At 31.0% G+C, this 27,187-nt stretch overlaps 1 protein-coding gene across 1 annotated transcript in view; it reads left to right on the plus strand.

The window, feature by feature from the left end:
* LOC129221878 (anoctamin-5-like) overlaps nucleotides 1–27,187 on the plus strand; it is a 74,760-nt gene that overhangs the window by 10,660 nt on the left and 36,913 nt on the right. Inside the window, exons 4-8 of the mRNA XM_054856246.1 lie at nucleotides 9,315–9,473; nucleotides 16,592–16,687; nucleotides 20,613–20,651; nucleotides 25,113–25,273; nucleotides 26,682–26,800. Of these exons, the coding sequence (XP_054712221.1) occupies nucleotides 9,315–9,473; nucleotides 16,592–16,687; nucleotides 20,613–20,651; nucleotides 25,113–25,273; nucleotides 26,682–26,800 (574 nt within the window). The remainder of the gene's footprint in view (nucleotides 1–9,314; nucleotides 9,474–16,591; nucleotides 16,688–20,612; nucleotides 20,652–25,112; nucleotides 25,274–26,681; nucleotides 26,801–27,187) is intronic.

Genomic DNA, 27,187 nt, shown 5'->3' on the forward strand with positions numbered 1-27,187 from the left:
AGGACCTTTCACTTTTGGGAACACTACTTATAAGCCACTGCTGAATTCCCAGAATCACTTCCTTGCTCCTTGCCTCAGGCTTTGCATCGCCCTTTATTTAATAATGGAGGGCTATAGCGAAGAATACTGGCTGTCATCCCTCCTCCTTATTGCTTCCTGACAAGGGAAGTGTTTTTTTGTCCAATTGACTTGTATGTTAAGAAAATTCTACTTCTCTTCCAGCCAAATAAACATTAAGTTAGCCTTGCATTTTATAATCTTTCAATCAAATTCATATTTTCAATAGTGCTTTTCCATTTTGAATTAGAATTAAATAGGTGCAGTGGATCGCCAAAAATCCACCGACCTGAAATCCACCAACGTCCAAAATCCGCGCCATTTTTTTTTTCCCTTTTTTTTCTGCGCTGCGAATTTAATCTTTTTTTTAAATTTTATTTCAGTCTAAACTAATCAAAATCACGATTATTTGCTGAAACAACTGTTTTAGCGGATAATATGTTCTGTTTAGTTATTATGCATTTCCCGCATGCCGATAATTTTTTGGTTCGAAAAATAAGTTTGTATTTTTGCTCAGTTTTCTTCATATTGTGTACTACTCAAAAAATAATAAGAAATATCGAAAACTGAAAGCAGATGCTAAAAGATTGCTGCAGATTAACAGCAAAACACTAATATTTCACGTGACACGTGGCATCAAAGAAACGCAAAAATATGACAAAAATACAAAGAATTCAGCATGTAAAAGTCGAATGTGGATGATTTTGGACATTTCAAATGAAAACAAATGACTTTTAACTATTGAAAATAAATACTAAGTGCTTTCAAACTGGTGCTGTTTATTGGTTTTTGTTTCCTTATGGTGGTGGTTACTCCAAGAGCAATTATTACTTTTGGATTTAAAAGTCTTTTAAGTTACAGCTAGTAACAGCTGAAAGAATTAGTTTTCCGCCCTCCCCCCCTTTCATAGTTCATTCTTTTTTTTCCAATTTAGAAACCAAAACTAGAAATCATTTTAAAAAAAAAGCAGAATGTCCAAATTTTCAGATCATAATAATTTGTTTTACTTGTGTATCTGCTTACAAAATATTATTTAACCACAAGCAGAAACTTTTACTTTATATATTCATTGTTTAGAAATTGGTAAATCAATTGTTTTACTTAAACAAGCCATTCTTGCTTAATGAAATTGTTACCAAATGTTTGTGACATCTCAAAGTACTTTGTGGTAACTAATGTAAGTCTAATTCACATTAAAGTGCGTCTTTGGGGAAAGTTGTTATGTGCATAATTCATCAAAATCTTAAGAGAAAAGTAAGTTAAGCTGTTAGATTTGCATCAATTACCACTCACATGCTCTCAAAACTAGCTTTAGCAGAATTTTGTTTTCTCTCCTTTTTTTTCTTCCCTTTTCTTGCAGATGCTAAAAATCCTATAGCTTTTAGTTGCTTTCTTTTTTTTCACCCCTCCCCCCTTCCCCAATTTTTAGTCCTAATCGCCTCCTTTGAAAATGATTATAAGTTATTCAAATGTCCTAGGAAGCAATTCAGAAATGTTTCGAAGTTTTTATTGTTGCAACAGTAAGATCTGAACGTAGAGATCTGAACAAAGGAATAACAGTAATATCCTATGACTATATCCACTATTGCTTTGAAGCTATAATCAACATGCCTTTTAGTTTCGAAAAAGTGCCCTTTTTTGAAAAACAGCACCCTGCCCTTTTTTAATCCTGGGGGAAGCTCTGTATCTAAGTATCAGGGCTCCCAAATGGTCCGCTTTTCCCGCCTAAGTCCGTTTTTTAGGGTTAAGTCCGCTTTAGACCGCTTTTTACCATTTTGGTCCGATTAGTCCGCTTTTATATTGTTTTTCTTAAGAATCATATTTTTAAAATTTTCCATTACGTTAAAAGATACTGTACGTCCTAACACGCGGCCGCGGCGCCTTGACCTAACTTTCCCGTATTATTTCGTTTCAAATTGACGTTATTACTTCTCCTTCAACCGCTGCAGCATGGAAATCCGTAAAAAAATAAAATAATAGTTTAAAAAACTAAAAAAACACGCTTTCGTAGTAAAATGTACTAAAAAGTGAAAAATAATCTTTGGATGATAGTAGTTGACCAATCACTTAATTTTAATGTAATACAAAAAGCGTGGGGTGCTCGCTGTCTATTCACATTTTTGCTTGGACAACAAATGGCAGAAATTCAGGACAACTGATAAGAAGCACCCCACGCTTTTTTGTATTACATTAAAATGAAGTGATTGGTCAACTACTATCATCCAAAGATTATTTTTCACTTTTTAGTTCATTTTACTACGAATGCGTGTTTTTTTAGTTTTTTAAACTATTATTTTATTTTTCTGTTTTTTAGTCTTATGTTGGAGAATTATCAGGCAAAATTGCAATTACTTCTTTTCGTAAAAGTTGAATTGAAATTATTTATAAAACGAGTGCGAGTTAATAGCTTAAAGTTAAGACAAGGGCACCCCGATGGGAAGCTACTGTGAGTCATCGATGTATGTTTGCGGAAATCATATTTATCTTATACATATAAAATCTGAGTATCTATCTATGTCCAAGCTTCTTCTCCCGAACGACAGTGAACTGACCATCGAACCAGGTATCGATGGATTCGTCATCTTCCCGTCTTCATGTTTGGCTATTTAACATAATCCTCCGATAATAATTAGCGGAGATATCAATTAAAAATTATTAATTATGACTCTTAGATTTCAAAATAAAATCCCTATTTTTCGAAGGCTTTCCTCCATTCAAATTATTATTCAGTGCTTCATCTCAACTTTCGGCAACAATGCTTTTATTAAAATGTATAGCGTGAAGAAAATCATTAAGATAAAAGATCTGTTGCCATTTTTTTTCTCGAATATGAACAGGTAAAATTCTTGTATTACTTTGAAAATTTGAGATGCATTTGAATAAAAGTTTTGTTCAACAATGGTCTGATCAGCAATGAATTTCCAATGGAAGGCTCACCTAAATTTTGGCATGAAATGAGTTAAAAACAATTATATTTCATGTTCTAATAACATTGGAACACATTTTGTCTGATGCAGAAAAATTAAAGGCTTTTATAGATATTTTTAAATAATTTTTGCGAGCATTTTTTAATGTATTTTTTTTTAATTTTCCTTTTTCACATTGTTGGATTTATGCCAAAATATTGATTAAAATTGGAGGAAACTCACAATTAAAAGAGTTAATTAATTAATTTGATTATAGAATATTGCATTGTCATCGGGTCTGATGTCGCGTGCCAAATTTCAAAAGAATCCGATCGCAGGAAGTGGGCGAAATTTGGGTTGCAAGATTCCATTACAAGATACATACATACATACATACATACAGGTGAAGCTAATAAAAGCGTGTTAAAAAGAGAGGTTTTGGGTGAGGAGTTATGACGTCGAATCGGAGCTGGGTGCTACCGATATTTCTCGGAGTTTCTGCCTCACGTTTGTTGTAAGGAATGAATTTTCCGATCTCGATAACTCTAATATTCCTTTATCTCAAAGTTTTTATTGGACCCTAAGTTCTTGAGACTGTTGTGGAAAACTTCCCATAACTTGGAACGTTTTAGCCGGGCCCTTGAGACTTAGAGTTGTCGCGAGTTGACTAATAGTAATGCTGCTATGAACCACCCCTTTTGCAAATGAATTCTGAAGTAATTTCGTTGCGCATGCGCCATTTTTTTTTTTTTTTTTTTTTTACAGGCGCGTATGTTCATAAATTTTACCCCCTTGAAAAGTTCTTGGGAAAAAAAGTTCATTTTCCAAGTGCTTGAAAAAGTATGAAAATGTCTTTATTGCTTGAATTTTTTTAAAAATATTTCATCAGTGCAATTTTCTGAACATATGTTTGATATGCAGGATCGCGAAAAATTGCTTTCGTGTTTGTGGTTTCAATCCTCTTGCATCTTGTAAATATTCTGACGTTTTTTTACAATGGGAAGTTATTTTGACATGTGCTACCTTAGATTAGCTTATTTTTCGTTTAATTTCAGTAATTATGGAAGGAATTAGTTTGTAAACTATGACACCATTGAACTTACTCGGACTTCGCAGAAAACTGCTTCTTGCGTTTCAAATTTCAATCCTTTTGCATTTTGTAAATATTTTGATGCTTTTGACAGTGGGAAGTTATTTTGACATATACTACTTTAGATTAGCTTATTTTTCGTTTAATTTCAATAATTAACGAAGGAATTAGTTTGGAAACCATGACAACATTGAACTTACTCGGACTACGCGAAAAACTGCTTCTCACGTTTGAAATTTCAATCCTTTTGCATCTTGTAAATATTTTGATGTTTCTGACAGCAGGAAGTTATTTTGACATGTACTACTTTAGATTAGCTTATTTTTCGTTTAATTTCAATAATTGACGAAATAATTATTTTGGAAACCATGGCAACATTGAACTAACTTACTCGGACTTCGCGGAAAATGGCTTTTAGTGTTTGAAATTTCAATCTTTTTGCATCATGAAAATATTAAAATATTTTGCCCAATCGAATGTTTTTCCCCAAATGCTACCTTAGATTAGCATGTTTTATGTTTAATTTAGTAGAAAATAAATAAATTTATTTTATGGGAAACATGCCAAAATTGAACTTGGTTCGTGAAAATTTGCTTATCTGAGCTTTCAATCGTTTTGCATCTAATAAATATTTTTATATTTTTGGAAGTTTGAAGTTGCTTTGACATACTGCATAAGATTAACTCGTTTAAATTTTTACTTAAATAACTAAAAAATTAATATTTTTTTGTTTTCAATTCAAATTTCTAGTTTTGCGAATTTAATTTTAGTTATTAGCTTATTTTTGGTTATTACTGTTTTTTTATAGGGGGGATATTAAATGCAAACAATTGAGTACATAACATTTTAATTTAGTGTTTGTATTTGAAACAAAGTTGAATTATAAAATTTTATTTAAGTTGAATTTATGTACAGCATTTCATTGTCATGCTAAGAGGGGAATTAGTCCCCCCCCCCATAAAAGTTCAAAGTACTCATGGCCTTGCAATCATGCATTTTTTTTTTAAATCTAAGCTTTATGATTCTTGAAAATATACTTTGAATATGAAAATTGCAAAACTAAACCTCATGTGATCTGCTTCTCTTTGTCATTAAGCATTTCAGACATTTTTAGAAAAACTTTCAATACTGTAGATCTTTTATCAAAGTGTCTTTTGTAAAAAAAGCAGTTTGTTTTCCTATACTTTTTGTATTACTTCCTGTTATTTATATGTTAGCATTAAATGAAATCTGCATGCGATATTTATAGCGCGAATTTACGCTTGAAAAATATTTTTTACTTTTGAAAAGTGCTTAAATTTTTTCTCTCCCTAAAGGGTATGAACCCTGTGATAAGAGATTAAATTTAAAATTCAAATATAAAATAATTTTACTATAAACTCAGTTGTAGTTTTGTTGAAAATCACAACAATATTTTTTAGGTTTCAGTGTGAGTCATGGGGAAGTGCAAATTTCTCAGCAAATGGTTAGATGAAACTGATGAAGATGGGAACAAAATTTGAGACTGGGGAAAACAACAAAAGAATAACATGTTTTTGTTTGGTGTATGATAGATTAATATTGGTTGAGAAGGGATACAACGCAATTAAAAAGCATTACCAGGGTTGGCAAGTCTTTGCCGGGGGCGGAAAAAACCACGGTTTTTACCGCCCGGCAAAAATAGGTTTTTGCCAGTTTTTGCCAAAGTGGCAAAAATAGATTTTGTGTTAACAATTTACGGACAGTTTTTTTTCCTTTTATATAAAAGTAAAAGCATGAAAAGATTTTGATAAAAAGCTTTGCCCATTTTCTGTAGAGTGAGCTAGTATTACTAAAAAGTAGAGTGAATATAGAATGGACATGTCGATCAGCTTTTCTTTCTTCTTTTTAAATTCTTCTCTTGGCTAGCCATTTTCCCAGTAAGTGAGAAAAAATGCATTATTTCTTTAGTGAGAAAAAGTTAATATTTTTCTATATTCAAGTAAATATTCTGTTATTAATTAAATAGCTTAAAAATCTTAGTGGGATCAAAAAAAAAGTGATTAATTAAATATATGTATATATAAAATTAGAATTTAATTTTTTTATTAATTTACTAAGCTTAAGTAAACATTCTTTGTTTTAGCATTGAAGGACTTGGCTCATTCGGAAACAATTGTTTTAGCTTACATTTAAAATCTTAAGTTTTGCAATCCCAACATTTGTTTTTTATTTATTTTTCACCTTATAAATTAGAAGTAACATGGAGAGACATAACTAATATATTAAAGTGTATTACCAGGGGTCTGGCCAGAGGATATTTGGGTCCGTTAACGGACCCTTCACAAAAATCCGATCAACCAAAACGGACCTTTCACAAAATCCCGATCAAACAAAACGGACCTTTCACAAAATCCCGATCAAACAAAACGGACCCTTCACAAAATTCTGATAAACAAGATCGGATCTGTCGCAAATTGTTTATTGAAAGAGCAAATCTGAAAGCAAAATAACGCATATTTCTATGTATAAACCGATAATTTTTTGGAACCTTTTTTTAAGTCAAATTAGAGGGATCAGCTTATACAAAATCGGCTAATTTTGAAAAAAAAAAAAAAAAAAAGAAAAGAAAAGAAAAAATCGGCACTCTTGCGATGCTCCTGCAAGCTACTGGCAAATAAATATAATGGTTGTTTGTTTTATCACAGCTAATTAGCAGCGGTGTTGTTGTAAACTTTTCTGAAAAGGCATTGGTAAGCACTTTTCTCCACTCATGATTTAATAAACAATAATAATATATATCTGCGAAATGAACTTAGAACTGCAAAGGGATAGTAAGGGTGAGGAAAAAATATGATCGCTTCAGATAGGGTTACCAACTTCAAAACTATCACCACTTAGCGTCTGGCGTTGAACCTTTATAATGACTTGATTAAAAAATATTCTCATCATTTTGTCGGCTTGTCAATATTTGCGTTTTTACGATGTTTAATTGTTATTTTGGGAGAAAATTATATGGGTTTTGATTTTTCGATGCTAACAAGGATGATTAACTTTAAATAAACTCTTTTAATTACCGTTTTTTTTTTTCTTTAGATGCCTACATTTTGAAAAATGCAATCTTTTAACATCCGATATGGAAATCATATTTTGTTCTTTTTTCAACCTAACTTCGCTTTATTAGGATTCAAATAAATGAAAAGTCTCCTTATTTCGGTTAGAACTCTCATTTCAAGTTTTTAAAGCAAAATTCCATTTTCTGTTATGAGTCAAAAATTAAAATGCTGAATAAATGGTTTATTTTATTTTATTATTATTATTTTTTTTGGGGGGGGGGGATCAACTGTGCTCACAGATATTAATGATATGTTATCATAGGACTCGAAAATGCAATTTTAAAATAATTTTATCAAAAATATTTCTTTTACAAGCCGTTTTTATACTTTTGATGCCTTCACTTTGAGAATTGCGATCTCTTTGCATCCGCTATGGGAATCCGATTTTTCGAATTTTTGATGATTATTACGCTTTGTTAAGAGGTAAACAATTGAAATATCTTTTTATTTTTGTTAAAATCACGGAATTTATAAGTTTTAAACGAAATTCTGTGCTTTTTAAGAGTGTCTTGGGTCAAAGAGTTGAATGCTGAACCCTATTCTGAGTTTAGTTTTATTTATTTATAATTTTGTTACCATTATTTTAAATACTGTACAGAAATATATCTACGTAGTATAATTTAACATAATGCAGAATGGTAGATAAATATTGATACTTGAAAGAGCTATGCCGCCCCCCCCCCCCCCCCCGCCAAATATCAGGAAAAAAATCCAGAATGATTTTCTCGTCATAGAAGAGAAAAACACTCAACTTTAAGTTTAATTGATGCAGTTTGTGCCATCCCTAAATTCTAAAATTTTGTTTTAACAAAAAAAAAAGATTTTTTTTTTTTTGCGAAATTTTTTTCATTTTTCACAAAATTAATTCATTTTTCACAAAATTATTTGACTTTTCACAAAAAACGGACCCTGTGAAAAATCCTGGACAGACCCCTGATTACTTATATTATATTGATACTATTTCTTGATTAACACTATAATGCTACTTATTTGCAATTAGGTTTTTGCCCTTTTTTCCATTTTTGCCGGTTTTTCCATTTTTGCCATGGTTTTTTCCACTGTCCCGGCAAAAATACCTTTTTGCCGGCAAAAAAACCCAACCCTGAGCATTACAAGACAGAAAAACATAAAAATAATTTTAAAATAAGTAAAATGAAGCGTAGCTTCATCTATCCTTCAATGAGACTACCAGAATCCCTGGTTCAAGTCAAAATGTATCATTATGCCTATTTAGTTCGAAAGAGGCTGCCTTAAGTGCTGAACTAAATGCCCCCCCCCCCCATCCAAATATTTGTGTAAATAATATCATTATATGGATAAAAAAGATCAGTTTCACAGGTGATAAAGGAATTGTATCATTATTATAGTTAATTAACGAATTATCTTCACGAATTTAGCAGCTGGCAACTAATTTGCCTTTATGTGCTTCCCTTTGTTTAACTATGAGTGGTCCTCCCAAGGTCCTCTTTTTGATCTTAACTGGTCCTCTTTAGTCCACTTTTTGATTGAAAATGGTCCTCTTTTACCCTTTTCTGAAGCTAAAATGTGTTGGGAGCCCTGAAGTATACAACACTTAAAAATAATTTTCAGTTCACTTACTCTTTTTTTTTCCTGAATGCTTGCATGAGCCTGTGCACATATGTCCTGTTCTTATTAAAATTATCCCTATTTTTGCTTTATTTCCTACACCACCCAATTAACATTGTGCACTATTTCCAAAAATTTTGTAAACATATCCTCATCACATCTGCCTTGCACCCAAGAGCCCCTGGTCAGGAAAACTTAGTTGGGCACAGTAGGCCTTGACCCTCATGGACTGTTGTGCCGCAGGATTAGAGTGTTTCGTAAGGACTTTGCAAAGGATGAAATGGTTATCCATGAGGAGTGATTTTGTTTTGGTTATACACTGGAGTTCCGGTATCTTTCCTTGTGTTAATGCCAAAAATCCGGTATTTTCAGTCATGCTTTTATCTCCCCCCCCCCCCCTCGAAAAAGATATTTTTGATCTTTGGAAGATATTTGTTGAAGAGTATCAAGTATTTTTAAAAAGCCGAGTTGAATCCGTTGTAAATTTAAAATGTGTTCAAACTACATTTTTAAAAATGGAATCTTATTGGATAAAAATGTTTTTGTTTTAATTTAATGTTTTTTTTTACTAAAAAAGAGTTACAATAACAATACTTTTAGGAATCTGCTGTTTTCTTTGATGATCGGAAGAGAAGAATAGATTTTATTTTAGTCTACTCGAGTGATCCGTCCGAGCTAACTGAAGCACATACTGCTGCCAGAAAAATTTTTGAACACAATTTGGAAGATGAAGGCCTTCAATTAGAGCATGTATTCCAGGTAATTATGCAATCAAATGAGCGTCTTTTGCCCAAAAACTTTTTTTATTTTAAATCCCAAGCACCTTTGGGGTAATTATTTTCGTAAAGAACGCTTCTGCCGTTACAGTCAACCCTCCAAAATCTGCAGAAATAAAATCTGCACTTGTCCAAAATCTGAACCAATATTTCAGATGCAAACTGACATTTATAATTGAATGTTGAAATGAAATTTTGAACTGGCAGTTACTATATGAATGTTAAAAAGAAGGAATGGGTCCTTCTCAAAAGCTGTTACACTTGCAAACATTTGTAGTTATTGATGGTCCAAGACCAGAGAAAATTGCTTTGACCCACTATTAAACCTTTGCCAGGAAAATATTGAATTTCAAAAACCGATTTCATTACGTTGTAGATATATTATTCAAATCCTTAATTTATATCAATTGAATGAATTTTACTCAATACAAACAGAGATTACTTACCATTTAAAAATACTCATTTATTAATTAGAACATAAAATATATATTCAGAGATAATATTCCAACCAAATATGTATTTCAACTACTAATCAATACTCATTTTTAGGAAGATATGTTTTTAACCAATTAATTTAATATGAAAAAACCAACACCCACGACATTGGGATGCGATGATCCATACGTTTTTTTTCTGCAATTCTCATCCTTTTTCTGATGCATTATAGCCGTTAGACCTGCACGGCCTCATTGAGAATTCAGACTTCAAAGTCTTCTCTTGGCATTGCCGTTAAAATTAGATAACGGCGTTTATGTGCGCAATGAACAGAAAATGTTGAGGAACACTTTAAGAAACACTTAAGTCTTCAATGAATCTTGTTTGATGCAAAATAATTTCTCGTAAATACTGAGGAGCACCAATTCTAGTTGAAAGAAGGACAGTAAAGATCTGGAACACTTAATTTTCAACAACTTGTTGTATGAGCCATGATTTTTGTAAACACTGAAGGGCTCTTTGTTAGGAGGCAAGTTGAGACATCCACGGATGGTTTTCGATGGTCTTTTCAGTTCTTGATTATTTTAATAATTTCTTGAATACTCTATGCCAGTTCAACATTTTTCACAAGGACGTTTCACAAATTACTACCCTATTTCTTCTCCGAGATTGGATAAGGATTAATTTTTTCTTCTTTTTTGCTCTTTTCTTTGCCCATCAGAATCAGAGGGTAGTATTATAACACGCCATTTCTTTCAACTTCAACACAACACTCTAAACCATCGACTGAAGCAATTAATCACATCCAGAAAAATTCAAAAGATTGAGGACGCCAAGTCTCCTTTGAAGTCATTGGTCGAAGAAATCAGTCAGAACGCCTCACAGATAATCATAAGCTAGTGGTGCCATCTGTTCTTTAAAACATGAAACAGTCCAAAGTGTTCAAGTCCTGACTTAAACACCCACCATGAAATAGAGTTTAATAGACCTTAGGTCTAGAGAGAGAGTAGTTGGTCACCATCATTTCAAAAATTTTATATTACAGTAGAAGACTTATAACGCTGACCTATATAACGCAATTCTCTATTAACCGCACAACTTTTCAAAAGTAAACAATAGTTTTTGAAGCTTAAAAAATCCCTCTGTTTTGCTTTGCAAAAATAAAAATTGTTAGGCAAATTAAATTTTGAAAGTTTTTCATCTTTCCATCTTATTTCAAAGCTTTTAAATTGAAAATTAGTAATCATTATAAACAGAAAATACCAGATGGCTCTTGAAAATGCAGCTGTTATACAAACCATGAACTAGCAGAACTGCAGGATAATGCACTTTCTTTTGATTGTGAAACATATTTGTTTGGGAATTTAATTGTAGTATTAGTGCTTTAATATTCATTGCAGATAAAACTCATTCTGAAGTGCTATTATATAGATATATTCTGAATGTTAGTTGCAAAATTTGTGAAATGATCTATATAACGCAAAATCCTGTATAACGCAAAAGCTGTGGCCCCTAGGTATGTGTTATAACGGTCTTCTACTGTATTTACATTTTAAAAATTTTATACTGGTTTGCAGGATTAGTTATTTTTTCTAAGAATTTCTAATGCTGCATGCTGTCCTTCAAACTCAACATCCACAATGCCACTTTATTTATTTTCAGCTATTAAGTAATTCTGAATGAAATTAGCTAGCAATTTTCGTCATTATGAGAAATAATAATAGTAACCTAAATGTAGGCTTGCCAGACGTCCTGGTTTACAAACAAAATCCCGGCGTCCCGGCCAGTTTACTTCACGTCTCGGAAAAGATGAATTTGATTTAAATGACTAAAAAGGTCTAAAAATAATTAACCGTGAAAGATTATTTAGGATAATTACTTTATCATTTGTGACATTGACTTGTAAAATTAATACCGGGTTAGCTTGTGAGGATTTTTACAACAAGATTAAAACCAAAAAACTTATAAAAAAAAGTCCTATAAAGTTAAAAATATATCAAAATATTGTTAAATTTTTTATTCCTCATTTAAACTGTCTTTTCTGACTAAACTGAATTGTAAATATTTATATCTCGGAAGTGAAATGTTGCAATTTTATCTGCTTATGTCATTTTTTATTTCCCCTGTTTTAGGTTCATAATTAGTGGCCATTTATTCATAGCATTGAGAATAAACTGCCCTACAAAATGCTCCAAAAATCAGCCAGGGGTGTGTCCAGATTTGAATGCCAGTGGCGCTGGGTGAAAGGGGGGGTGGCATTTTGGTGTCCCTGTTGAACATTTCAGAAATCTGGCAAGCCTGCCTAAATGCAATATATCCACAGCTTGGTTTTGGCATCCAGGGACTGCCGTTTTGTCTTTGCTATAGAATCGTCAGTCTGGAATACTGGTTTATATTAACGTATAAGTTGATAAATTTAGTGCAAAAAATGAGGTTAAAAGTTAATATAAGGTGTCAATTTATTTGTGGGGCAGAATTTCCGAAAATTTTCTCCAAGCAATTCTCGGAAGACAGATACTCAAAAATGTGAACATTTACCCCCATTTGAGTCGAACCTTTTTAAATGGTAAAGAAGTCGATATTTACACATTTTACTATAGTTTCACATGGTCTGACTGAAATAAAAACTAAATAATTACAGCAAAAGGCTGATTGCGTAAAAAGTGTGGGGGGTGCTGTATTCGCAAATTTTTCTGATAGTTGCAAATTAATGAGCTTTTAAAATAATAATATTAATAATGCAATATGACTGCAGTGTAAAATTCCATTGATATTAATTCAGAACAAAGAAAAAAAGTTTTAAAAAATGCAACAGCATAAGGGTCATTCCATGTCAGTTCAACCACACCCCAACACCCACCATCTCAGATTCCAATGAAACTTTGTATACTTCTACTTTTCATAGTCCTAAGTAACCTCCTAAAGTATTTCTTCTCTATTAAAAATAGTTTTTATTTTTTGACCCTTCCAAGTTTTGCGATTTTGCATTAGTTGTCATTTACAGTTCTCTGAGAATGAACAGCAGCTGTTTTCAAAAAAAATTATTTCTCAATAACTAAAGATAAAAAAATTTGGAAAATTTTTATATTAAATATTAAGATTTCAAGTATTTCAGAAAAAAATATGTCAAAAATCTAAATTTATATTCAGCAATTAAAAAAAATTAACAAACTGAAAAATTTTACATTTTTTCAATAAAAAAAATGGTAGTCAAAATTTTAAAATTTTGGCATGAGGGTCTAAATTAAAATAATTTATATATTTTTTTTAATGATCATTAACATGTGTGCTAACATATAAAATGAAAATCTTTAGGGGACTTTGGGGGATTCTATCCCCCTGCCCCTTATTTTGATTAATGAAAAAAAGTTGATCACAATATTACAAGCTAAGTTAATAATTGCATTAAAGAAAATTTAAATATTGAAACACATTGGTGTTTGAATTTAAATGTAAACATTTAAATACTCAAGATTTTTTTGAATTGTAAATAATTAATTAAATTAATTAATAATAAACAATAAAAATAAGATATCGCAAAATTCGAAATTTTCCTACAACAATTTATGCATGCTAAAAATTATTGTTAAACTTAGGGCAACATAGAAATTAAAATTTTTTATCTAATTCTAATTTATAATTAAGCAGTTTATACAAAGTATTAAAAATCCTATAAATACCAGCTCAGAGCTTTTAACTTGATTCATTAATCGAATGCAATATCAAACTGCTTTACTAGCCCCCAAAAATGAACAGCTGGTATTAGATGACAGCTGATCAGCAAGCTGTATGGTTTACGTTTATAATTAGTTGTTTATATTATGACTGTGAGATTGGTAACTACTTTTTATTTAAAATACACTTTCTTTTTCTTGATCCCTTTTTCAACTGCTGCATTAGTTTTATCAAGGGCAGTATGTTCTTTTAAGCCACTTTTTATTTTCACAAATGATTTATAAACATTATGTATAATTCCAGTTTAAAAACAGTGAAACTTCAGTAACTGGACACTGATAATCCAGGTAACTCTACATTTATTTTTCTTAGGGTCTGCCCAATGCTAACTTCAATGGTTGAAAAGCTTTCTAGCTTGACACACATTTTGCTAGAACTCCTATAAGTCAACATCTAATTGTTATTCTAGTTCAATTCATTCTTTCATATTGACCTTTTCTCAAAATTTTAGAAAAGTTCTTTCTGAGAATTCTATCTTTTATCCAGGAGAGTCAGCAACCACTCTGTGCTGTTAGTGCAATTCTGATAGTGTAGGATAAAATGTACTACATTGAAGGCGTGTAGAGAAAGAAGGCACCATTACTTGTTTTCTAAACAAGTGTGAGCAGTACTTGTTTTTTTAACAGACCTGACTAACAAGAAGCTTTTATCTCTTTTCAACAATTATGTATTTATTCCTGACAAGATATTCAAATCTATTATTGTTTTTAAAAAGAAAGAAAAGAAAAATAATAGAAAATTCATTTACTGGAATTAATTTTCATAATGTGAATGTTAAGCATTAATAAGCATAAGTGATACAAAATTTTGGAACCCCAATAAGTTGAGGAAAAATTGCGAGTTATGTCATTAAGCTGGGGAGGGGAATCTGGACAAAAAAAATTCCATGCAAATAATAATTTGTTTTCCAATTGTCATTACAAAATATAAAAATCCATTGAATACGAGAAGTGCATAAATACTAATTTATTTCTTCATTTGCTTTGAGGGGGGGGGAGGTAATTTACTTTATTTAGTCATATTATTACTAAACAATCAGGCCATTAATTTTTAAGGGGTGTTAAATGTAATTTCAAGAAATTAAAAGGATGAATTTGTCATTGTTCAGCAGTAAAACTATAATGGAAAAGCAGTTCCACGATAGCAATTTTTCTCAAACGTAATTTTTTTTTTTGGGGGGGGGGATACTGAAAGTACTAGTAACTGCATAATTATGAATTGGTGTTAAGACTTTACTTTTGTTTTAACTTGTCTGGACTAAAATGCAGTAATCCATATGCAGATATTGTTGTCTGCAACTTTTGAGACAACATGATATCTTATTTTCAGAATATCTATATTTAATATAATAATTGTAATAATTTTTAACTATTTCAAATAAAAAAAATAGCTTGAATATTAAATTTATATGTTTGAGTTCAATATTTAACACACTTTATATTTAAATTTTTTAAATAATTGCTGGGAACTCTTGTTTCAAAGACATGGAAAAACTTATCTCTATGATGCTTTCGTTGTTTCTAGGGGGGAGGGGACAGAATCCTTAAAAGACCCATAACTTTTTTCATAGGAAAAGTTAAAGCACATACTAATGATCATTTTTTCTTTAAATCATGGTTTTTAAAACTGACCCTGATGTTAAAAATTTATAATTTCAACAATGGTTTTTTTGACCAAAAAAAAAAAAAAAAAAATCAAAATGTTTAACTTTCTGATTTTTAAAAAATTCTTTGTATAAACTAAGTTTATCATAATATTTTTTATAAAAATGTTCAAAGTCTTAACATTTTTTATGAAAATTTTCAAGAAGGTATATATTATTAGTTGCTGAGAAACATTTTCCCCCCATTAACAACAGCTCAGTTAGTGTCTTTGAAAATGACAAAAAAATGCAAACTCGAAAAATTTCAAAAGTCTATAAAATTAAAATACATTGAGATTGAAACAAAAGAAACTAAGGGGTTGCTTTTAACCACAAAATAAGGAAGTATACTAAGTTTCATCAAAAATCTAGATGGTAGGTGTTGAAATCCTATTTTTGTGGTTGATTTGACAAATTTTAAACTATTTCAAATAAAATAGAAGCTTAAGTTTTTTTTTTATATTTGAGTTCCATATTCAACACATTATCTTTGAATTTTTGTCATAATTGTTGACAATTCTGTTTTTACGAATATGGAAGAGATTGTATGATGTTTTATGCTTTTTTTTCCAGAATGGGGGGGGGGGGGGGCAGAATCCCTTAAAGTCCCCTAATGTTTTTCATTGGATAAGTTAGAGTACATATTCATGATCATCTTTTAAAAAAATCATGATCTTTAAAACTGACCCTTTTGTTGAAATTTAGTTTTTTGCCGATATCTTTTTTTGAAAAAAAAAATTCAAAATTTTCAATTTTCTAATTTATTTAAAAAATTTTGTGCAAGCTAAGATTATTGAAATATTTTTTATCAACATGTTCAAAGTCTTTCTATTTTGTGTAAAAATTTTCAAAAAGATTATAGCATTAGTTACCAAGAAATAATTTTTTTCGTAAACAACAACATCTCAGTTTGAGTGTCTCGAAAATGACAAAAAATGTAAAATCGCCAAATTTCAAAAGGCTGTAAAATCAAAACGCATTGATACTGAAAGAAAAAAACTAGGGGGTTGCTTGTAACCATAAAGGGATGAAGTATACCAAATTTGATCAAATTCCGAGACGGTGGGTGTTAAAATCCCATTTTCGTGGTTGATTTGACGTGGAACGACCCATAATTGAACTTTTAAAAAAGTGATTGAGAATGAATAAATGATATTTATGTACATGTATATATAATAGGATATATTAGAATAGTATAAGTCTGTCTTATTTCAAAAAAAAAAAAAAAAAGTTGCTATGTATTTGTTTTCATTATTTCTTTTAATTATTTTCTCTTCAATTTTGTCTAGGAAGAAACTGGCTTGGTCTACGTCAAAATCCATTGTCCGTGGGAAGTTCTTAGCCGATATGGAGAAATTTTGAAGTTTAAAATGCCAATGAAAGAGGTTTTGTTTTAATTGTCAGTTATCTTTTACTAAATTTATGTTAACTTATTGAATATGATGAGAACATATTAAATTTGTTATTAGCTCAAAAAATAAATAAATAAAATCATAATTGAAAATGAAACTGTAAAAAAAAGGTTAAAATGGAAATAGGCGTGTACTTTTTTGTTGCTATTGCTTTGAAACTCAAATTCAGAAATTTACTCAAAATATTCAAAAAGTTGTCATGTTTCTTTTTCAGTTTAAAATACTGAATAAGTTTATTTAATCCTGTTTTCTAATTTAATGTAAATTTTTATTTTAGCAATATATTTTCTACTTAAATTTTTCTTTTTATTTAAATATCTCAACCTTCAGTGCTCATTATGACTTTGTTTTTTTTTCTTTTATCTTGAGTACTTAATCCAATGTGTATAGAATTGTTTTGAAGTAATATATTAAATTTTAACAGTTTTTTGAAGTTTTTGGAAAAGTTAATTTGATTATTTTATTAATTTTTTTCTGACTGTATGGAATCTAAAAGTTAATCTGAGAAAATCTATCATCAAATAATTATGAGAGCTGATTTTTCTAGTGAAAAATCAAATAGTTCACTTGGAAAACTAAAAACTAAAGCACTTGCTACTAAAGTTTTCAAATATTAGTGCTTAAATTAAAATGTTTAATATTTGTCCCAATTTCAGGCACTATAAATGTATATGTATCTACCCTGGTAAGATAAAAATATAAAGTATCTGCACACACAGCTCAAAACTAAATGCAAGTGTTTAAAAAATATATACAGTCAGGGCCCGATTAAGATATCAAGGTGCCCCAGGCCAAATATTTTTTGGGGGCCCCCTGTATTCAAACTTTATAACTTCAGCCATTGGCTGAAACAATTTTAGCCACAGACTAAAGAAATTTCAGCCATTTGGGGGCCCCTAAATATAAGGGGCCCTGGGGCAGGGCCTAGTTGGCCTTTTCAGTAACCAGGCCCTGTATACAGTTGCTAGGTAAGATTTTCAGTAATACAATGCTTATTGCACTTTCAATCATGTATCCATGAAAGCAAGAGATTAATCTCAATTATTTATCTGCTGATTTTCAAGATAGTCGTTTGATATTGATAATAAATTAAAAAATTTGATCGAAGTACGTATTTGCAGCATATGTATGTGCACACGGCGTGTGCATCTAAATTGTCTAGCTATAGTATCTACTAATACTCCAACATCACTTACAAAATTTTAAAAACAAAAGTTTCTTGTAGAACTATACCCATTTTGAAATTTAGTTTGAAATTGATCTTTCACATAATTCATATACCACGCCCTTCATTTCAAATTGTTCCTGGGGCATGAGGAAAGAGTAGTAAGGAGCAAAGAGTATGTACTCAATACAAACTATCCAAAAACAAGAACAATCCCCTCTTATATGCAAATACATTGTTTTTTTAAACCTGATAGGGTGGGCAAGGGGGTAATTATGCTTTCATAACCTGTAAATGGTATGCTTGATATGAAGCACACACTTCTCTTGAGCAGTTAGGGGAAAATTAGTTTCCTTCATGAATACATTGAAGCACCGTTTATACTTTTCTCTTTTATACGTTTTTATCAAATATACGTTTTGTGATTTGGTCCCTGCAGAGTTTAATACATATTAATGTAATCTGCTATACGTTTTCTTCATTTGTACGCTTTTTTCATGCAGTCCCTTCAGAAACGTATAAACAGTGCTTCACTGTATTTGAATTAGTTTATATCACTCAGTTTATGTTTTATCTTGGTCATTGTACTCTAGAAAAAGAAAGTTTAAACAAATTTACAAAATTGTTTTGTTTTTGTAAAAAATTTTACAATTTACACATAAGAACTATAGCAATTCATTTATATATATATATTAGTTCTAAATAAACTCCTGATATTGTATGGAGTAGATAGAAGTAAATGCATGGAAAGTTTCAAATCTTAGCATTAGTATCAGAATATATTGCAGTAAAACCTCCAGAAAACGGGTTTTTACTGAGAATGTGCTCTTGAGAGGTTGCCACTATAAAGTAACCTAAAAAGTCATTGTTCAGAAAAATCAAAATTTATTACTTTAATGTATTGAAATAATAAGGCAAAATTTAGTCCACTACTGCTTGTTGTTTTACAACTAACAATTGCAAAAGTTGGCAATTCATGGTTTTTATTTTTAAAGCAAATATTTTTCTCTTGGTCAGTAATAATTGCAAGAGTATATTTTGATGTAGATTTGTTGGTCCTATTCAAGGCTAAAATCTGATTCTCGCAAAACCTAAACAATCGTTGGTTTCTGATCATTGTGTAATTTTCTCTGCTATTTCCTGTAGAACAGGTCTAGAAATCATTAAATTTTGCCAACAATTCTGACAAAAATCCATCCAGATTTCCAACCTGTTTTTCTACTTAAAGCTTACAAACCCAGATTCAAGCCAGGAAAGTATTGCTCTCTTCTTTAAAGTTTTGCTCATTTGCATACTTCCACAGACAGAACGACAAGTGTTTTTTAATAACTTTTTCTTTTACCAACTTCTTTGATTTTATTCTTTCATGTAAGAAATTTCTTCTTGGAATTTTCTCTCGTGATTAGATGTTCATTCACTAATGCTCACATTTGTATAGTCAGGCTTCCTCTCAGTAAATGAGCTTCACATTTAAAAATGCTTAGAATGAGTTTCTGGTGTAATTTACTTCAACTGACTGATTGTCAAACCTGTGATATGGTCTATGGAAGGTTGTATGCAGGTGGTAGGTGGTCAGGGTTTTACCCCCCTCCCCCCATCCTCTTAAGTTTATAGTTTACCAAAGACCTCTTATGCAGTGAAATCCTCTTGCAATGAACTTCAAGGTGTTGCAAGGGCGCCCATATAGGGGGGCAAGAGGGGGCTCGAGCGTCCCCCCCCCTTGAAATGAGAACTTCCTTGCTTTTAGTGCTTTTTTCATTGCAAAAATGTGTAAAAATTTCTTTTCCACCCATTAATGAATAAGTTATTAAAAATATCAATGTTTCTAATCTTTACTGAAATCGGTTTCCATGGCGTAAATATTCTGCTAAACCATGGGGAAAAGTTTTGAGCCCCCCTTAAAATTTTGCATATGGGCACCCTTGAGGTGTTGTAGTGTTGTAAAATTTGTGCATTGTAATAGAATTCAAGTAAATTGAGATTAAATTAGAATTATTGAATGAAAATTAAATCAGAACTGAAAATGTGCATTGGAATTTTACTGTAGTATGCAAAGTCATCAATTTCTAAATTCTTTAGCAAACATCTTTGGCTTGCAGGTTTTTTGGGGTTATGGGGGGGGGGGGAATCTAACAAATTAATTAGCAACGGGCTTCTTTTTTCAAAAAAAAAAAAAAAAGATTGTAAGAGAGAGCAATAAGAACTGTCCTTTTATAATGCTTGGAATGTGTCGGTAAGTATCATTTGAAATAATTGTCACTTTAAAGAGGTAAGAAAAAAAAAGTTTCCCAGAAAATCAATGAACCGTTTATGTTGGCAATATCTACCAGTGTCCATAACCCAAAATTTGCCATTTAGAGGTCAGCCAAACTACAAAGCGTATTCAGTTCCACAAAAATGTAGCAATCTTTTACACGGCAATGATTGATGGTTGATGTGGGTTGAATAAATTAATGAAATGAATTTCCTTCCGTTGGAGGTAATCTTTTTTTTTCTTTTTTAATGGTGGCTATTCAAGGAGGTTTTACTGTAATATCTTTTTTTTTTTCTTTTTTTTTGACTGCAATTGTTTTCACTGATGCACTTGCTGTTTGTTTTAATTATTCAGTCTTGAATTTCAATTTATTGAGAAGGAAGGATGCGTATGTTGTGATTTTACTTCCCAAACTGCTTGCTGACACCTTATATTTTCACTCTTGCCAATAAATAATGATTTTTTTCCACTATTCCTAGAGTTTGTTGGACTCTCACAATGCAAGACCTCCTTCCAACGTAAGCATGCTGTTTGCAATTTTTTAAGTATTAATAATTACTAATATTTATTATAACAGTCAAACGTTTTCTCTTATATCTCCTTACTCCTATATTTCATTTCTGTGTGAGAATTTCTTGACATACATAACCAAAGAGAGTAGCATGTTAACAATAACATTTATCTTTGAAATCATTTCATTTTTTTTTTCTTGTTTTCAGAGACTTTTAAAGAAATATATGAATTTTTAACTTTCTGTTCCATTAAAAAAAAATTTTTTTAACTATCTGTCAACTTTTTCTTTTTGTTTCTTTCTTTTTCTTTTGATTTGATTTTCATTTTGTAGATTTTTTAGTCCAATGGAAGAATTTGATTTATCTTATTTTAAAAAGTTGAACCAACTGAATGTCAGACATAAATAAATCTGTTTTAAATGTGTATAGCATGTTGAATGATAATATTAGTACCCATAAAAAATCCTTAGCATGTTTGCATTATTCATTTAAACCGAAGTTACTAAAAATTAGAAATTTTGAACAAAAAGGGCTTACAGTCAACTCTTAATAAATCAAAGTCATATAACTGTAATGTTCATTTGTCTCGAAGCTTTCATGGGGTCCCAAGCTCTTGAGAAGGCTGTAGGAATTTTGCATTACTTGAATGCTCTAGCCTTTCCCTTGGAACTTTGAGTTATCGAGAGTTGACTGCATTTTGTTCCATTAATCTTGAGTAAGGCAAAAAAAAAAAAAACCTCTCATACTGATTTAAGATAAGTACAATTTATGTATATGTTACTATGGAGGTTAGTAATTACTTGACATTTGATGTTCTTTATCAATTTGTTTTATAAAATGATTACCTAGTAGATCAATATTTATAAGCTATTACTCTAAGGAAAATAGCTGACCTTAAAGCAGATGCTTAAAGTTCCCATTTTTTTCAGACAACCAAAACATATACTGTTCCGAACAGTATGCTATCCAACCAAAGAACAAACTGCATAAACCAGTAGTTATGTTCAAGGAGACGTAGTGTTATTTTCTGTTACTGCCTTTAACTAAGCACTTGGTTGTTGCTTAAAGAGCTATTCTGCATGTAAGAAATGAGTATAACTAGGTTAATGAGGTTTAATTAAATTCTTTGGGGGAAAAATATTTTTATATATTTTAGCAGAAAGTTTTTGAAGGAAAAAAAAATTCTATGAAATATTATTTTTAGGCTCCAAATGTGTAAAAAAGGTAAACAAAATGATATTCATTTTAAAGTGCATACTTCCTTACCCTATTAAATTTTCATCCCATGTCTTTGTGATTAGCATTCTGCAGGTAATTACTCTGCTCATGTCACAAAGCATAACCTAGCTCTTCTTTGTTTCCAGTATTTTATCAGTATCATACATTTGATTTGTAAATAATGACACCAAGAACTTGAATGCTAATCCTGTAGAGTTCTCTTTAAAGGTGACTTTGTTTCATAAATTTGCCTTTTGCAATCACTAGACATAGAATCTGCAAGTTTTATTCTCAGCAATGGTGGGAGTCAGCAAATACCTAGTTTTAAGTTTTTGACTAATTTAAGCCATTTCCTAATGTTCTGCTTACCACATTCTTGCCTCAGAGCAACAGAAAGACTTTGAATCCTAGGAATAGCAGTAAGATATCCTACTGTTGCTCTGAGGTCACGACATATCATATTTATTAAAATTATTTTTTAAAAAAATTAAATTGTGTACAGTTAAAAGTGGACAAAAATGAGAAATGAAATTAACAGTTAAGGAGTTGCAAATCAAGAAAATGTTATTTTTAATGTCATTTTCTCATACTGGCTAGTTATTCTTATATTATTATTTTTGTCTAATAATATTATTTCTTTGACAGTTTAGTTATTAATTCATTTGTTTTTCTCCAATTAAATAATTATTTTGGGGTAAAAATATTTAACTTTTTAAAAAATTATGTGCTTATTTACTTAACTTATTTTTATTTCCTTTTCTTTTTACCCCTTAAAAATCTAGAAGAGATTTTAATGAAACCAATTGAATATATATAATCTGAATTATACTACTTGATCTCATATTGGATTAACCTCTAAATAATAGTAATAATTTGAAACAAAATCAGGTCCCTCCTACTTTATTTTCTATTTTTTTTTAAATTAAAGTTCAATATTAACTCAAATTTTCCTTGTACAAGAAATTTTTTTTCTAAAAATTTGAGTTCATGGCTCTCAGTCTCCAATAAAAAACATTGTTCACTTAGAAGCATAGAATTTACACGATATTTTAGCACCTTGCAAACTTTTTATGCCATAGTGTGCTTCACATTAGTTGCAAAATATACACCCTTTTGTATTTTTTGTATGCATAATTTTGAATGCTATGAAATGTTGGAAATTTATGTATTCATTTTGTTCTACATGTGCACTAAAAAGAAAGTATTGTGTTTTTGATCTTGGATTCTTGATGATAATGTAGGTTGCCTGTATTGTTGATTCTTGTTGGGAGAGTAGGGGGAAAGGGAGACTGTATAAATTTTAAAAATATAGCATCATATGTTTTATTGTGTTGAAATATATCAGTTACAACTAAAGCTGTGCTTTTGTTTTTGAAAATACAATTTTCTCATTGTACCATATTTTCGGGAGTATGTGCATTACCTATCATAAGTGCTTCATCGTAATCTAAAATTAATAAATGTTGTTGTTTGCGACTGTCTATATCTATGTCATCACTACTCCTGGTGAACGACAGAAAAATGAGCATCAAACCAGGTATCAATAGATTCATAATTTTCTGTCTACATTTTTAGCTATGGCCATAACTGTGCAACTTTAATTAGCAGAGATAATAATTAAAAGTGATTAAAAACCTGATATTCTCTCCTATCAGTTCTTTGTTTGAAAAAATATTTCCTTCTTACCGAACACTTTCCCCCATGATCTATAATATTCCCCATTATTGTAGTGGAAGTGACTCACAGAGCGAAGGTTTTTCTTTTTCTCAAAGCCACATTATTCATCGTAATTTCTGTTTTTTTTTTTTTTGCTTAAAGCAGAAGTTATTGAATAGCTCAGAGTCAAATGATTCTAGAGCTGCGCCGCAGAAAAAATTAACCCACTGGTTTACTAATTTATGTACCAACCTTTAATGAAAGGGGTTAATGCCTTTAACGTGAGGGATAATGGAAAGGAGTGCAATACAGCTAGATTTTGAAACTGGACACAGGAGAAGAGAAAGACCATAGCTACCTTCAGCTGTAGTTGGTCATTCTAAATTCTTCTAGGAGAGAAAGAGATTAGTATTGAGCCCTGTATTATAGAGTGATAAAAAACACAAAATTAAAATATGGGAATGAATTAGAAAACTTTTTACCATGTTCAGAAGATGAGAATAGGCTGTCAGATTGCGGCTTATCTTCGGTAAAGAGTTCTTCAATTGGTTTCTTTCTCACTGATTAATGCAGGATGCTTTTTTTCCCTTAAATTAATCATTTTTTTTAGAAAACAAAGTTGTTTAAATTGTTATTCCAGGGGTGTTTCCCTCCTAAGAGCAAGGGTGCACTCCCCTAAATATCGTAAAGATGCCCCACCCCAAAAAGAAACGTGAATAAAAACCCTTAAAACAACCTCCCTAAAATTTCAATGGCACAGTCTGCTCCATGACCCCCCCCCCCTCCCCCCCCTCACACACACACAGGTGGGCTCCCCTGGTCATTCAAAAAGTTAGCAAACATTTCAAAAATAATTTAGATTGAATTGAACAACGAAAATAAAGTAGTATTTTCTTACAGCATTAGCCTTTTTTCAATAAGTCGAATATGACAACTGCGTTAGTTGAATGGAGTTTATAACATCAGCACATTAATTATTTTAATGGGTATTTTTATTGAAATTTTGTTTTTAAAGGTATATTTAAACTGTTCCAGTTGAGACATCATCACTCCAGCTCTGACAGCACTTAGTAATAGTAACAGGGATGACATAACTAGGTTCGACTGTACTCGCCTAAATTTCAGCAATTTAGTCTACAAAAGGATATAAGCCTTGCAAAAAGATTTCTGTTGAATGAGATTTTGGAAAATGTTTTGAGAACTGTGTAATATCATGACTTATTGGGAACCCTAGTTCAGTTAAGTTCTCCAAATTGTGGTTAATGTTATTGGCTGCAAAAGTGCGTATTGTAATAAGTGCGTGAATCAATAAAGATCATATTCCGTATTAGTTTCATAAACCTCTATTTCAATCTGAATACTGATACATTTTATTTTCTTTCTGAACTCCCTTTTGCTCATTTTATTTCCAATCTCGTTTTACGTTATAATTTTACATCAACTGTAGTGTTTTAAATATTTTGTTCTCAGCTTCTGAAAAATCTGAGTAAATAGTTTTAAGCATAGTGTATTTTATTTTGTGCTTATAAACAGACAAGAGCTATGCATGTTTTTGAAAAACGTTAACTCAAACAAAGTTTTCTTTATTTCTAGGTTCCTGATTTTGATTTTTCAAAGTACTATTTTAGCAGTCTGTTCAGTCGCATGACTAATATTACTCGAAGTGTCTCTGATCTCCTGCATCCAGATACCTGCGGAGTGGGTTTTAAAGATTGTCGATTTTCTACAGTTTACACGCGTGACAAAGAATATTTGTGAGTAAATTTAGTTATGAATAAATATTAAAAACTTAAGCTGTCTTATTAATGGCATCTGTGGCTACTAGTGTTCACTTTTCAGCTTATTTACAAATTGTTTCTGATTAAAGTAGTCCATTTACCATATTTTCAAAAGGTATATCATTTTATATATTACTGCTAAAGCTTTAGATCTGTTATATCATGCAATAGCAAGGTATTTCATGAAATAAGTGATTAAATATTTAGATGTTTTGTGAATATACAGTGAAACTTCTCTGGAGCAACCACTCTCCGTTCCTGAAAAAAGTGATCGTTAATGAAGGATGGTCGCTCTTAGAGATCATTTTCGAACATGCAAATACAGCACCAATAGCTGTTATTTATCTTCTTCCTCTGCAGTGTATTAATCAAGAACATTATGATAAGAATGTATTTAAATAGAGAAACTTTTTATTTTTTATATGAAATATATTTTTTACATTAATTTCCTTTCTGATCTTCCTTTCTTGTGATGGTTGATAATTTCTACAAGTTTCTTGAGTGTGGGATAACTCACTTTTACAGAATATGGCCTGCAATGTAGGGTGATGAAATGCAGAATGCAACTTCACTGAAACTAATTCTTGAGCTATTCAAATGCACTAAAAATAGATTTTGTCCACTTTGACGAACTAGGAATGTTCGGTTCTAACCCCCCTCTCTTGTAAGCAACCAAGAAATTCTAAGAAACAACCTTTTAAAGAAGTTTTGTTCTTATTAACCACCCTCAATCACAGGCACCCGCTTGACTTGCCTCGAGATGTGCATGTGCCACCTTAGCTTCCCAAGGGTTAGAAAAACAACGCCTTCCTTTTTGTGACATTTTTTATGTTCCAAACAGAGAGGGCAAGAAAGGAACACATTTGGACCCACAGAAGAATAGATTTTAATCCATTGTTCTGGTTTCCTTCCACCTTTGTTAACACGAGAAAAGTGATCTGTGTACAAACTAAATGTTCTATTAATTTTCTTTTGTTGTTTCTCTCTCTTTTTGAGTTTTTTCTAACAAAAATTCCTATTTTTGTTAATGCTGAGGTTCACAATTAGCTGGTTGTTGGGAGAGGCTTCAATGGTCTTTCCCAGAGGTATTTTGACATTAGTTATGTACAGGGGAAAATCGGTGCCTTAGAAAAATGGTCGTTAATGGAGGTGGTCTCTATATAGAGGTGGTCCCTCACAGAAGTTTCACTGTACTAAATTACACATTTAAATGCTAACATAGTATTTTCAAACTGCTTTGATGTTGATGTTTTAAACAAACTCTAAATTCAGTGGAAATATATGCTGTTTAGTTTAAAAACAAACTTTCAAAAGTGTTTTCAATAAAAGTATTTGTTTTTGTTTTGTATTGTAAAATTATTTTCTTTTTTGTCATTTATTTTAGGTTTGATATACCAACAAGAAAGGAAGAGTTTTTCTCACCTGCTCAAAGATCTAGAATAGTTCAATTCATTTTAAAGCGTAAGAGTTTCACAAGCGATCATACAGATGTGTTCGGATTTGGTAGGTGTAAGCCCATCATTTAAAATTCACCTTCATTTTCTTCAAAAATTTAGAAATGCAAGACTAAAAATTATTTATTTATTTTTTGTGCATGTAAAGTGTAATTTCCAATTGTATATTTAGAACGAGAAAAGATTATTTTTTCATACAAAAACATGAAGGCTTTTTTACACATATTAGAAACTTATTTTGTTTTAAATTTGTAATAAAACACTTTTATTTTAAACATTGATGCTATTTGAAATTTAATTTTATTTAGTCTTGCCTATTAATTCTATACCTTTGCGACCCAGGTTCTATGGCAACTCGCGTGTGTTGCAAAAGTAAAGTATAGTAAAACTCTGAAAACAAGATGCATGACCTTAAAAGAGTTCATTTCTGCTCAGG

The sequence above is a fragment of the Uloborus diversus genome, chromosome 5 (genome assembly GCF_026930045.1).
Source record: "Uloborus diversus isolate 005 chromosome 5, Udiv.v.3.1, whole genome shotgun sequence".
NCBI lineage: Eukaryota > Metazoa > Arthropoda > Arachnida > Araneae > Uloboridae > Uloborus > Uloborus diversus.